Consider the following 15,033-nt stretch of genomic DNA (forward strand, 5'->3'; position numbering starts at 1 on the left):
AAGGAACATGAGTGTGTGTTGGGGGTAGGGGGTGAGGGTGCCAGTGATGCCATCATTTTGATCTGACTGGTAGATTGCTGAGCTGTCAGCAAACTCACAAAAGGGAAAAGCCTGTGCTTTCCCCCAGCTGAGACTTACATTTAGGCTAGAAGGAAGGAGAGAAGTACTCAGGACCTAACACATAAAGAAGTCTATCTTGTGAGGCCACTTGTTGGGTCTGAGTATTTCAGCTGCCAGATGATCTGCAATTGACTGGGGCCTCCGGGAAAGGGAAGCCCCAAGCAGCCCAACTTCATCAGGACTAGAGATCTCTGAGGATGGAGCTCCACCTCCATGAACTAAGAGAGAACAGGTGGCTCATGAGAAACTGCTCTACTCTTCATGGGTCCTCAGAGAAAGGGCTTCATGTGCGGTAGTTGTGAGTGGTGCTTGTTTACTCTCTCAACCATTGATGATGTGAGGTGTGAGGTCCTTCACCTTCCTCCTCATCTCCATGGCAGTCAACTGTTGTGTTAGGCTCTGTCCACCTGATGTGTGTAAAATGGCGTCTTCTCGTGGGTGAGCTCTCCACGTGTTCATGGCTTTCCTGGGGGTTCCGTTTTTTTCATATCTGCTCTGTCTCTTGTTTTCCCATTGGGTCATCTACTTTGTTTAAACTAATTGACAGCCCCTCTGTATTCTGGCCACACTCCTTATGGTACATGGCTATTGCAGATTCTCTCACTGTGAGGAACATGAGTATTTTCAAACTACTGTTTTCATAAGAGATGTCGCTGGCTTCTAAAGGTGTTGGCTGGTTGCTGCAACTAGTTTCCAGTTGTGTCTAACTGGCCCACAGTAGAGTGAATTCAAATGTATGGTATTTTGGAAAACACCTCCTTTTCAAAAAGCAGGTGGAAGAGGCATAGAAATATGCAGAGGGTTTCTAATCCCAAACTATCATCCAACACTTCTGTATCCTGATAACCATGAAGACTGAGAAACATGTGTGTGTGTGTGTGTGTGTGTGTGATGCCATTTATACACAAGAGCATTCTATGCAACTTTTGGAAGCATTTTCACGTAGTGAAATAGTTTAAAATGTAGGTGTGAAAATAAACTCAGATTACAGTAAAAGGAGCAAAGAGGTTGCCATGACAGTCTTTGAAGGAGGGCTAGAACAGAGCACTCGTTAATACTGGCAGGTCTGAGAACAAACGAGTAATGTATTACTCCGTGTTTTTCTCTTCACAGGATTTGGTGAATTTTATTCAGGCAAATTTTAAAAAACGAGAATGCGTCTTCTTTACAAGAGACTCCAAGGCCATGTAAGCTACAGCTTTCCTCCACATTTGCTTCTGTGACTCAGAGTACAGTATCACCAACTGTTAGAACAGTGAACGGATGCCCACGAGTTCGTTCCTGGGGGTGGTTGCATCCTCTAAGTCCCTGATGATGTGTGACATGCCTGTAGGTGTTCCCTGGTCTAGTCACTGAGAGAGAATATCACCCCCTGGAGTATTGCCATGAGCCTAGGGGGTCAACCCAGTTGCACGACACTTTGCTACACACATGCTCCTTTGCTATCCGAGTGTCGCTTCTTCCCAGCTGTGGTTCTTGAAATTCCTCTTCTAGTTGGGTGTTTCTCTACCCCAAATCTCCTGTGTTTGAGGGAGACCCCATAAACCTAACACACAAGGGGGGCTTTTATAATGTTAATGAGCTGGTGAGAAAATGAACAGATTTTTTTTTTTACTGTGTGATACAAGACAAGGGACTCAAATGAAGTGGTAAGGAATGCTGACACCCCTATTTCATCTTTATTTGACAAACTAGTTGACACGGGCCAAAGATCCCTGCTTAGACCCTGGGGTTGCCATACATGGGCTAAATCCAGATAAGCCTTCACTTCCATCCCTAGTGAATGCCTGTTTTTTGAGGGATCCCTGAGGGAAGATGCTGGAACTTCTCCCCTGCTGGGCACCTTTGAGACACTGTGTAGCCCAACAGCTACCTGCTAACACTCTCAAAGTGGAATCCCATGGATCTGGTCCACTCGGTTCTTCTATTACTTCTTGGGTCCTACGTAGAATCAGGAAGTCTACCATCTGCAATTGTAGCTCTTAGCAATAAAACTCCCTGCTTCACACATGTTATCAACATGGCAGTGACATGTGAACTTTTAAAATGTAGCTAGTGTCACCAGTGAACTGAATTACTCACTATAATTATTCATCATTAAGCTGCAAATAGCCACGCATGGTTCATGACCACAATAGAGATGGATATAGCCCTGAGTGATTCAGAATGTTTGTTCTGAGGATGTGAGCTAGGATGCCAATGCCTCCCATCCTTCCTAGCTCCCCTCTTTGCTATCCCTGCCCCTCTTCCATGTCGTCTACCCACCTGGTTCTTTCCTGGTAAGCTTCTTTTCTTATTTCTAAACAATTCATGCATATTGGTTCTTGGAGGACTATTAGCCCAAAGAGGAGAGAGACAACTTGCTCGGTCAAAAGGTCATTTAAGAAGTTATGGCTATCCTTAGCAGGGAGAGGGGCTCAAGAGCACATCCTCAGTTATAGAAAGGACAAATGAGGTCTCTGTCACCCTGCCATGAGCTTGGGTAGCTGTGAACATGGTCAAATGAGAGTGGGATTGGCAGGCAGCAGTGACAGAGTGGAGCAGCCTTGTCTCATGATGTACCCCGGGGCTTAAGTAAGAGAGAGGGCTTGCAGAAATGGCTCAGGCCCAGCAGACTCTTTCCTCTTGGCTAAGTTGAGTGAAGCTCCCTGGAGGGCTGTGCAGATGAAGGCAAGGATCCTGCTGGAGAGGGAACAGGATCTAGACTGGAGCTCGAGTTTTTACAATTTTAGAAAAATATTTTAATATTTCCACAGGTATTTTGAGTCAGGACAGTTTTCGCGCTCTGCAGTAACTAGAGGTTTCCATTATATAGTTCCATGGATGAGTTGAATTGAAAAGAGGAGACTCGCTATGGGAAGACAGGAATGCCACCTAACAGTGGGCAGTGGTTGGGTCTCTTGCGTAGTTAGAAGCTCTGTGACTAGATCTGTGGGGACTCAGGAAGTCTTAATCTACTCTCATCTCATCTCTACTGCTCTCTGTGCCTACTTCCTTCTTCCTCGGTCCTGACAAGACTCTGTTGTATGGCCTGGAGGGGAGAGGAGAACAGACCTTCTGGTTCTAATTTTGATTTTATTTCCAAGAAAGGGACACCAATGTCAATACAGTCCCTGTTGACTATGATCACATGTTCAGGGTTTTTGGTGCATAGACAAGGTCACCCTGATGCAACCTTGATGCTGGGGAGTAAGGATAGTCTTGTCAGGACCCAGGTCAAGTCTGTGCTCCCCAGCACGGGCCTTCAAGAGGTGGCAATGGCAACCGTTTCCTGATTGAGAGCAGCTGCTGATGAAGACTCCTGATTGATGCCTTTATTCTCTCACTTGGGTGGCTTTGGTGACTAGCCTGACCTCTGTACTTCACATGGAGGGCTATTAACAGAGAACTCCTAGGCCCCTGGAATGTAGCAGAGGCCACAGCTTCCTGGAAGTAGAAATAGGCAGGTTTGGTTTGGCCATGCATCATCTTCTTCTGGAGTGGTCATGGTACTTGTCAACCGAGCTGTGAACTTCTATTGAGCATTTAGAAGGATTCACAGGAACACACTTCACTCTCACCGCCTATAAATGAAAACACGACCTACTGCCCTACATTTTGCTACATGCCAGAAAACTCAACGGTGATGAAGACCTTGAAGTATAGAGCCTCCTCTGCTTCATGACAGCTGCGTGTATGCATCCTTGTGTCTTGGAAGGAAAACTAAAATATCTACTTGACATAAATCATTGAGGATGCTTGCAGATATAAATTATTTACCAGAAGACTCATCAATGCCATTCCTATGTGCCTGTCCACTCACACAGTGCTTTATAAATGCCATACTATTTTTGTATAGAGCATATAAAGTAAAGAATCCAGCCAAAAATAACCTTAACAAGATTTTCTCAATTGACATATCTTTATGTGGTTCACTCTATTGTGGGAATCTTTGCTCCAGAATTATCTTGCATGGTTGATTGAGTGTGTAGGGAACAAAGGTGCTAAAGTGAGTGAATCTTTTACACTGTTTCCATATTCTGGAGTAGGCCCACATCTTGAGTCACAGTCTTTATTGTGAGAATGGAGACATTAATCCTCCTAGCCATGGGCAAAGGGTATAAGATAGGACCCTGGGCTTTTGTTCAGCCATGATGATAGTGGTTGACATTGTCTGGCTCCACTGTTCCTTTGTTCCATCCTTCTGAACTGCCCTATGGGTCAAACACGGGCTGTATTTACAGGTATTTTACTTCTTTGGGGTTGTTAGTTCTTCAGTGTTCCTAGACTTGCATGCATGCGTTACCCTGAGCTGAAGATCTCCTTGGCAGAGCACGCACCGTGCACCAGACCCACTTGATGCTTTGTGGAATTTCCAGCCCTCATGGCAAGCTTGGCAGGGAAGAAGGGACTTTGCCAGGGCCAAAGGAATCATTTGGTTGATGCTTTTTTTTTTTTGCCAGGTTTGTACTTAGCCACTCCCAGGAGAGGCTGAGCAATGTGAGGACAGGGAATTGCAGTCTCAGCTTGGGATGTTGCAGATGTTATTTTATCATAAGCAGCGTTCTTGGACACTTGTTGAACAATTGCAGAGTATTATGGAAGGAGGGGAGGAAAGGCTTTTCCACTTAATGTGTATAAAATATCCTCTTTCTGCTTCCTGTTGTGCATATATATCACATCAAAGACAGGTAACATCCAATTCTGCTGTACTTTCAATGGGAGGAGCTGGTACCTGCTACTGCAATTTTCCTTGTCTAGCTCTAACTATTATTGGCCCAAAGTCTCCAAGGCAGCTATTATCCAGTAAAGAAGGGTGGTTTCTAAGCTCTGGAGAACTTTAGGCACTACAGAGGGACAATGTCTTCCCCAGTGAGTACAGCCCTCGGGAAGAAGGGTTTATCTGCAGCCAGAACAGCATCACTTGCTGGGCGTCTGATGAGGCTGTCACTGAAGCACAATGCCTGCATGTTCCTGGGCTTCTATGAGATAGGGAGGACCCATGTGAGAAGCTGAGTCAATGGCTCCCAGATCCATGATCTCCATCCCTTCCCAACTTCATGGCTTCTTACACAGCCAATGGGCTCCATGAGGGTAGGGCTCTGTTCTCTGCCTCTCTCTGCTCCCAGCACAGGGTAAGCTTGTTGGCAGAGAGATAATTAACAATGGGAGCAAAACACCAAACTAGTTTCTATACAACCACCAAGAAGGCTGGGAATACGAGGCCGAATTTTGTCTTGTGTTGACTGAAGTTAATAGCGCATTGTTTATCTTAAGATGTGATAAGCCATTTAAGTAGATGGAAATCTGTTGCTTCCCATGAACACGGCTTGCTCAGGGAGAGCACATGCAAGTGTGGTTATGCCCAGAGCCAGCACATTGAAGGCACCCAGGTCAACCAAAATGAGAAATGGAACTACAAAAAACACACCAAGGAGTTTCCAACAGACGCCTTCGGGGACATTCAGTTTGAGACTCTGGGAAAGAAAGGCAAGGTAAGCAATGGTGTTCTCCTTTCATATTTGTGCTAAGAGTTTGAGCTGCCTGAGTTACCTTGAGTTGTTCAGTAGCATGGAGGTGGGAGGGGATTGGGTCATAACTACCAACAGTCACTGAAAGAAAAGACAAGTTGTGAAAGTCAGAAAACTCAGCAATGAAGGATGATCCCATGTGCGTAGGATTGGAGCTGTACCCTAGACATGTCACGGGTCCCTGCAATATCTGCTGAGCCTAACTTTTAGAGGAGAGCAGAGTGCTCTTTTGTGAGTGGTGTCTTTAGTTTGAGATAAGCGATCCTGTGGGTATACTGTAGCTCCAGTCAGGGCAACATTTCTCCATATCCATGAGTTTTACAAGGCTCCTTCCATTAGAAACTGATCTTCCCCAAGTGTTTCAATGACAGCTCACTTAACAGGCTGGATGCTCACACCTTGATCCATGCATCCCCAAGCCTGGACTTGGCAGTCCATGAGCACACCCAGCTTCATTCAGAGAGGGTCAGTGAGTCTCCTTATAGTCCTACCCGTCTCTTCGTTGGCTCATCCAGGTGTGCCAGGATGGCTTTTGAGGACCCCCCCCTTTTTTTTTATCATTTCTTGCCTTCCCTGCTTCCAATACCTCCAAAGCCAGATGGAATTGTAGGTTCGCCATCTTGTTTGTGGAACCATCCAGGGTCGCCCTTCCCTCACATCATCTTTCCAGTTTTCTATGAAGCTCTGGTAGCAGCCCTGCCTAGAACACTCTGTCCTGTGCCCCAGGAGCAGGCAGCCAGCCACCAAGCATCCCAGGGCCAGAACATACAAACCTTGTGCTTTTATCCTGTTCCCACAGTATTTACGTTTATCCTGTGACACGGACTCTGAAACCCTCTACGAACTGCTGACCCAGCACTGGCACCTCAAAACACCCAACCTGGTCATTTCAGTGACGGGTGGAGCCAAAAACTTCGCTTTGAAGCCACGCATGCGCAAGATCTTCAGCAGACTAATTTACATCGCACAGTCTAAAGGTACGCAGGAATTGAGAGAATACCCAGGTATCATTCTGCACTGCATCTTGAGTCCTGGGGACAAAATTTCCACATGCCACTTTCCTGCAGAATCTAGATGTTCCTAGAACTATGTGTGTATGTGTATATAATTACATATAATTATATGTGGCTATGTTCACATGAATACAGGTACCTTCAGAAGAAGCCGGAAGAGGGCATTTGTTCCTCCTGGAGCTAGAGATACAGGCAGTTGTGAGCTGCCATTTGGGTACTGGGTTTTGGATCCAAGTCTTCTGCAAGAGACACACTCATAATGGCTGAGCTATCTCTCCAGCCCCGAAGAAATGTAGTTGTTATTTTATTATAAATATAATTCTCAGATGGATGGGAAAGACAAGATGCTCTGGCTGACAGATTCACAGAGTAACTCTCACTCAGGAGCTGCCTTGATTAAAAAAAAAAACCTCCTAATATTTTCATTTAATTATTTACACATATAAAATTTTACCCAGAAGATTCTATTACATCAAAAAAGGTGTTTTAATTAGATGCGTCTTTAATCTCAAAGATCATTGGTGTACTTTTTTAAGCAGAGGCTACAGGATAGATTGTGAGCATCGCGTGGGTACATGACCAGATAATGGTGGCTTGGACTCCATATCCTTAACTCAGTGCCTTCTCTCTTTTTGCCTTTTCATTTTAAAAACTTTCAAGCCTTACAGAAATGTTTCAAGAGTAACATGATGAGTATAAATGCATGAATCTAGATTTACTGATGTCTGACACTTCCTGCATTTGTCTTCTATTGTCTTATGGATATTTGTGTGATAGGGTTTGGGGCTAAATGATTTGAGAACAGACTGCAGACATCATGGCTCCTAGCCAAGTTCACTGGCATACATCTCCTAAGAGGAGGGATGTACCTGTCCATATATTTCAGTGCAATTATCCAATCTGGGGCAGTTTACACTGGTGCTATCGTGTAATAGTCTATTGTGCCCCTTTAGTAACGAGCTTTCTAAAAAAATAAAATAAAATAAAAAATAAAAAAAAAGTAACGAGCTTTCTAAGTAAGAAACTTATTTTCCATCTGGATTCCAAATTCCCCTAAATTTTCATATCTTTCCAGTTTTCTTACATCAGCAGTAGGTCTCAGTCTTTGTCCGGCTTCACGCTTCGATGAGCACACATCAGTAGCTTTGTAGATTGCGTCTCAGCTGAGGTTTGACTGGTGTCTTTATCTGAACTCAATATTCTTGGAGCTTCTTTTGCAGAGATTCGTTGACTGACGGAGCTGAGAAGACACACTTTATCTTAGATATGAAGTTTCCAGTGTATGTCCAGGGTTGTTGTAGGTCCTGGGAGCATGATAGAAGAAAATACACCAAGTCCCTGGCATTGGGGCCAGCAAGATGGCTCAGTACATAAAGGTGTATTTGGGTATTGGGTTTTGGATCCAAGTCTTCTGCAAGAGCAACAGAAGCCTGAAAATCTGGGTTTGATGCCTGGAACCCACATGATGGAAGGAGAGAACTGACTCTTGAATGTTATACTCTGACCTACACTTGGGTTTTAGTGCCCTGGGGCTTGTGGCAGGAAGGTTTCCGTAGGAGTCTGGAAACACCGGACAAAATCCTTACTCAGTATGAGCCCCAGTTCTGTTCCTCATCTCTCCTTCACAGGTGCGTGGATTCTCACTGGAGGTACTCACTATGGTCTGATGAAGTACATAGGTGAGGTGGTGAGGGATAACACCATCAGCAGGAACTCAGAAGAGAACATCGTGGCCATCGGCATTGCGGCATGGGGCATGGTCTCCAACAGGGACACCCTCATCAGGAATTGTGATGATGAGGTATGGGTGAGTCAGGGGGCTCTGCAAGATCATGTGGGAGAAAGACCGGGGCAGTGTCAATGGCAGTGGTCCCCAATCTTCCTGATGCTGCGATCCTTTAATACCATTCCTCATGTTGTGGTGACCCTCAACCATAAAATTGTTTCTGTTGTTACTTCATAACTGTAGTTTTGCTACTGTTAGGAATCATAATATAAACATCTGATATATAGGATATATAATATGTAACCATTGTGAAAGGGCTGTTGGACTCCCAAAGGGGTTGTGAGCTAGGGGTTGAGAACCACTGGGCTTGGCCTGAGGGGTAGGACTCTGTGATGGATCATGGAAAGCCTGCCTTATAAGAACAACATTTTTACCTTGTCAATTAAAAAACAAAGGCAGTGGGGGAGGGTACTTAAGGGACTCCAAAATATGGGGTAACCATGAGGTATTATGTCATTAAAATCTGTCCCCAGCAAACTCAGGTTAGCTTTGGACCCATTGTTTTTATAACCACAATCCAAGTCCACCTCAAAAGAGTACACCTGCAGGTACAATCATGCATTGCTGTGCCAGATTCTTGGGAATTCAAATCTATTATTATTCAAATCGACATACCAAGTGTTTCATGAAAACTGATTTAGAGAGAAGCAGGCTTCCCTCAAATCTCATATAGAATGTACTGGAGGCATAGGATGTCTTCTGTCATACGCCATGTGTTCATCATGGCATTTTGGAAACAGTAAGAAACTTCCCAATTCCAACTGAGAAGATTTGGGGTAGATGATCAGAAATGTAAATTTAATGCACATCTTCATCCATCTGTGGCTTATCAGACATTTAGATGGTAAATTTTAAGAGAGCTGTGGTTTTAAAAAAACACAACTCACTTACCTGTCTCTGTCACCATTTTTAAGATTTAAAAGGGGCACAAGGAACCTAAGAGTCAACTGTGTCTTCCCAGAAAACCATTTAGAAATGGATCAGGAGGATAAAATTTGTTTATAGGAAAGTCCCAGCAATTACAGCCATAAAATCCACACATATAAAATTTAATATTAGGGCAATATGTTCATTAAAATATTTCTGTAATAACCAAGAATCAACAGAAATCTAAATGTCCAGCAATACTTGCGACTAGGTATTTATTATTAGATATTATAATCTAGTAATATTGCTACAGAAGGAAGTCCAGACAGATTACCATACAAACATAAAGACAAACCATGAAGTAGGAAACTACTACTGAGGAAGTTTTAATATCATGGAAATACAGCTATAAATAAGAAATTATGAAACACAGGCATGCATAGAAAAATAACTAAATGCACATCAAATCTTGATGACAACAACTCCAGGCTCTTAGAATTAAGTACAGTTTACAGTCTGCAGCCTTCATTCCTGTAAGAAACATAGTTTTCAGAGGCTTAAGTTTTACAGTTAGTTTTTATTCCTTTCATGTCTCTGATGCCAGTTGTTAGCGGATGATGTGGTTTTGCAGTAAGCTCTTAGGATATTTTGGTTGGCTTTCTGGTTTCTCTAGTATTTATTTCCATGGGTGACGGTGTTTGGTCTTCTGTATGAGATGAACTATTCATAATAATCTTGTTGGCTACGTCTTCTGATAAGGGCTCATTGGGCTCATGTCCACTCACTGCTATTACATGGGTAGAACAGAAACTCAGTGGAACTGAACTGAGGCCACTGTTCGAAATGCTTATGTGCACTTTAGATTCATTTCTGAGTATTTTTGTCTCCCATCATCTGATTCTATTTTAATTCTTTAATCAGTATTATATTTTTAAGTCATGAGAGCATTATACGCACGTGAAAAAAAAAGACAGCATTTTTGCTGTTATACGTTTTTTGCTTGAACTTTGATGCTCTTTGTCAGGTGCAGTCCCAAGAGGAAGCATATAGCAAACTGAAATTCTCTAACTTCAGTAGGGTCTTAAGAATGTTAGTCTGTATCTCAAAGACAAGTATCCCTGTGTCTTGCAGGGACATTTTTCAGCTCAATACATCATGGATGACTTCACGAGAGATCCTCTATACATCCTGGACAACAACCATACCCACCTGTTGCTCGTTGACAACGGTTGTCATGGACACCCCACGGTGGAAGCTAAGCTCCGGAATCAGCTGGAAAAGTACATCTCTGAGCGCACCAGTCAAGGTCAGCCGTTAGGGACCCAGAGGCCAGCCACAAGTTGTTGTGGGGACAGCACGGGCTGCGTTGCTAGCCCTCTTGGTTCGATGTCTTCATTGCTAAAGAGGAGTTAATATTTCTCCATTCTTCGGCATCTCAGGAGTGCCTCTGCTGCAGTCACTGACACATAGCCTTCAGCATGCTGAAGGCAGTGACAGATAACTTCTTACACTTTTGTATCTGTTTAGGAAGCCTGCTGGCTTTTCTTTTATTAGCATTTAGAACAAGTGAAGTCCCTAAGGGGGAAATATGTATTTAAGAAGCAATGTGTTTAGGTAGGGTTAGGTAAGAAGCCAGCCTACTAATGTCACAACTGAAAGGTTATCTAATGCTTTAGTTTCTAAGGACTACCAGAATAGAATCACCTAAAATGCTGTTTTTGTTTGTTTGTTTGTTTGTTTTGGTTTTTTTTCGGAAACTGAGTGCAAGATTTTTGTCTGATAAGCTGCAGGTGTCTTTTCTGCCTGTGCACAGGGTGAGGAAGGGTGTCTTGCTTTGGAGAGAGGTTGCCCTATGATTGAGTGACAGTGACTTACAGGACCTCCTCAGTTGTTTTCCCTAAGGAAGCTATTTATAAATGCACTAAACTCCATTGAGAGAATGCCTCATTATGCAAATTTGTCACCCACTTAAGCAAAGGATTATGAAAATGAGGGAGAGAATATGAGCAAACTTCAACCCGCTCTAATCAAATCCACAACTGTTAATGAAGCACTGACTTCAGCATTTTAAAAAGCAGGGACACATGGCAACACTGCGCATGTCACACAGTTGATGGTCTGGTGCACGGCGATTCATTTCGTGTGACCTATCCATCCAAGACCAAGGTCAAATCCAAGCAGCTATGACCCATGCTCTCAGATCGGACGCTCCTCCCACTTCCTGCCATGCCCAGTCCTTAAGATGGAGCCCAAACGCTTTCTTCCTTCTTTTACAGATTCCAACTACGGTGGTAAGATCCCCATCGTGTGTTTTGCTCAAGGAGGTGGAAGAGAGACTCTGAAAGTAAGTTCTGGCTTGGTTTTCTGAAAAGCTTACTACAGCATACTCAGTAGATGTCCCCACCCATCTCCAGTCCTTTGCGTCTATCTGATCTTTTAAAACTAAATTTCCAGTTACTGTATAAAATAAAATGTATTGTGAGCATTTCATACATGGACATCCTGTACTTTCTTCATGTTCATTACACTATTCTCTCTCACCATTTCTTTCATCTCTTTCCTTCACCACACAGTTCCTTCTCCCTTCAGAGCAGGTGTGTGTGTGTGTGTGTGTGAACTCTAGATTCTCCATACAAGAGGAAATATGATTGTCTTTTCTTATTCAACCTTATTATCTACAGTGCCACCCATTTCTCTACAAATGACAAGGTTTCCTTTATAGCTGACTAAATCTCTATTATTTTAACCAACTCTTTATCCATCCACCTATCTGGCAGCTAGTCTAATTATGTATCTTAGCTATATTGTGGACAGTTCTATGTGAACATGGAAGTGCTGGCATCCCCTGACTTAGATTCCTTTCTGGTGTGTACTCATGAGTGGTATGTTGGGTCCTATTTTTCTATTTTTATTTTGAGGTGTTTCTATGTTTCTTCCCATAATGGCTGCACTTATTTAAACTCCAATCAGAAGCACATAAGGATCACTTTTTCTTGGGACCCTCGCCAGCATGTTCTTGCTTTATTTCTTGATGCTAGTCAGTCTGATGGTGGTGAGATGGCCGAAAATGTTAAACATATGTTTATAATTCTTTGACTCTTGGTATTTCTTCTTTTAAGGACCCATCTGTTGAATTTAGTTGCTTGTTTGATGACTATATAATTTGGGGTTTTGATACTTAACCTTTTGAGTTTATAGGTTCTAGGTATTAATATCCTGTTGGCTATGCAGCTGGCAAAGCTTTCCATCCCATTCTGGCAGCTGTCTCTTCACTCTGTGGATTGTTTCCTTTGCTATGCAGGGCCTTTCTTATTTCATGCAAATCGGGTTCTCTATCTGTGCTGCTGTTTCCTGACCCATTGGGATCATTCCTGGAAGACGCTTGCTTCTGTTCTGCCTATGTTCTTCTGCATCTGTTTAAAGTTTCAGGTCACGTATTAAGGTCTCCGATCCATTTTTCTTAATTTTGGTATAGGATGAGAGGTAGCCATCTATTTAGCCCCCTTCTTCAACTTGAAAAAGATAACTTTTCTGAGCATACTGATCTTTTTGGCAGTTTTTGTTTGTTTTAACTTTCAGGGCTTGTCATTCTATGCTTTCCTGAGTCGGTGTCTCCACAGAGTCCACTGATATCTCCAATGGGATTAGTTTCGTGACTTCTTTTCCTGCAACTTTAGAAAGTGCTTCTTTGTGGTTTACCATTTTAGCTGTATTACATTGTGGAGAAATTTTTTTCTCCTGGCCATATTTATTTAAGTTCTAAACCAATTCTTGCATTTGGATGGTCCTTCCAATCCCAACTGGATTTCTTGCTATAAATTCCATTGGATAGCTTTTCTGTGTTTTAAGTTTTGATTGTAGTTCCCTTTTCTCCCTGACAGTGTTACAAATTTGGTTTCTTTATGATGTCCCAAATTCTTGAAAGCTATGTTCAGGGCCTCTCTTGACTTTGTCATCTATATATACTAAGCTCTTTGTTGAAGTAAGTAGGAAATATTTTCCCACCATGTGCCATTCCTTTACTAGACACAGGTTGCTCCTCAGCTGAGAAGTGTAAGGAGATGCATTCAGAATGTCATAAATAACTCCTGGGGATCCTGGACTCCATGTTCAGGAATTTCAGGGCTAGGTGATGCTGCCAACATGGAGTGCCTGAATGACTCTACATCTGTGACACCCAGTATCTGGGCAAAGACTCCATTTTCCCACCCGCACCTGGAGTCTCAGTGTTACTGTTGCACCTGTTATTGTTGCACTAAATTCAGGCTTCTGGCTCTGTGGAAATGAATATCAACAAGACTGCATTGTAGTTAATGGATACATTGCCTTCCAGAGGGTTTTTCCTTTTTTCTTTTTCTTTTTCTTTTTCTTTTTCTTTTCCTTTCTCTCTCTCTCTCTCTCTCTCTCTCTCTCTCTCTCTCTCTCTCTCTCTTTCTTTTGCTATAGGAATAAAATCTTATAAAAAAATAACAACCAACTCTTTTCTTAATTATTTCTATGCCCATCTCCCCTTTCCTGGTTTTAGTTTAAAACTGGGGTTAGGATTAGCAGACCTTCTCTGCTAATCCTTCTCTGCCCTAGGAACTGGAGTGCATCACTGGAGTTCCCAGCCCTTGCTGGCATATTACCTGGAATCAGAGACAAATACTCACTGTCTGTTCTTTTATGGAACAATGACTTTTTATTTATTCATTCAACAGATACTTAATGAGATACTTATTATAAGATACTTGTTATAAGAGCCACTATTATACTATTATAATATATATTATTATATAGTTATATAATATATAATAATATATAATGATATATTATATACTATAATATATTATAAATACATAAATATAATAATAATAATGTATATTATGCTATTATATATTATTATAAGAGCCACTATTGAGACCACTGTTTTTTGTTTGTTTTTAAGCCATTCAGGAACTTTTCAAAGAAAAAATGTTCTAAAAGAAATTTCAGGAAACAATTAAAATTGGCCATTTTTTTTTCAGTGTGAAGTGGCCACTAGACAAATGCTGAAAAGGGAGCCATATAAAGAGGGGGTGCAGAGAGGGGGTATGAAATAGATGTCCCACTTAGGGCCGAGTGTTCTGCAGCCTCTCATCCTCTGCACTTTGCACAGTTGTAGTTTTCTGTGTTACTCTCCATCCACTGCAAAATGAAGCTTCTCTGGTGCTGGTTGTCCAGTGCACTAATCTATGGTTATGACAATAAGTCATAAGCATTTAATTCTATGCCCACTTAGCAGAGTGACAGTCATAGGTTCTCCCCTAGGACCTGAGTGTCTTGCCACAGGTTCCTGATCCCATGAATACTTCTGGGTGTGAGTTTTATCTTGTAGAGTGGGCCTTAAATCCAATCAGAAAGTGATCGGTTTCTTCCATGACATTCCTGCCTCTCATTGCACCAGCGGGCATGTCTTGCCTGGCCAGTTGCTATTGTAGCTCACAGGATTCACAGCTGGGTAAGACCGAGGATTACGTTTCTACTCTGGTAGTACATAGCACTTTCCTGCGCTGTGAATGCTAGTCAGGTGAGACGAGGTTTTCAGGTCAGTATTAGCTTGATTTCTCCATGTTCTCTGACTCATGTGGATGGTAGCTTTAGCCATAGGTTCTTCTTGTCAAGTATAATACCCTGTAGTGTTTGGGGAGGGGTCTTTGGAACCTCACTGGCCAACAACTTTCCAAAAGGTAACCTATAGCTAGCCCTGGACTATTTT

The 15,033-nt window shown here is 42.6% G+C and overlaps 1 protein-coding gene across 1 annotated transcript in view; it reads left to right on the forward strand.

Annotated features, from left to right (window-relative positions):
* The window catches only part of Trpm8 (transient receptor potential cation channel subfamily M member 8), an 86,923-nt gene that overhangs the window by 13,510 nt on the left and 58,380 nt on the right, over positions 1–15,033 (forward strand). The window contains exons 4-9 of the mRNA XM_031368905.1: positions 1,234–1,307; positions 5,438–5,594; positions 6,430–6,607; positions 8,272–8,444; positions 10,428–10,602; positions 11,573–11,640. Coding sequence (XP_031224765.1) covers positions 1,234–1,307; positions 5,438–5,594; positions 6,430–6,607; positions 8,272–8,444; positions 10,428–10,602; positions 11,573–11,640 — 825 coding nt within the window. The remainder of the gene's footprint in view (positions 1–1,233; positions 1,308–5,437; positions 5,595–6,429; positions 6,608–8,271; positions 8,445–10,427; positions 10,603–11,572; positions 11,641–15,033) is intronic.

The sequence above is a fragment of the Mastomys coucha genome, unplaced genomic scaffold (genome assembly GCF_008632895.1).
Source record: "Mastomys coucha isolate ucsf_1 unplaced genomic scaffold, UCSF_Mcou_1 pScaffold14, whole genome shotgun sequence".
Lineage (NCBI taxonomy): Eukaryota > Metazoa > Chordata > Mammalia > Rodentia > Muridae > Mastomys > Mastomys coucha.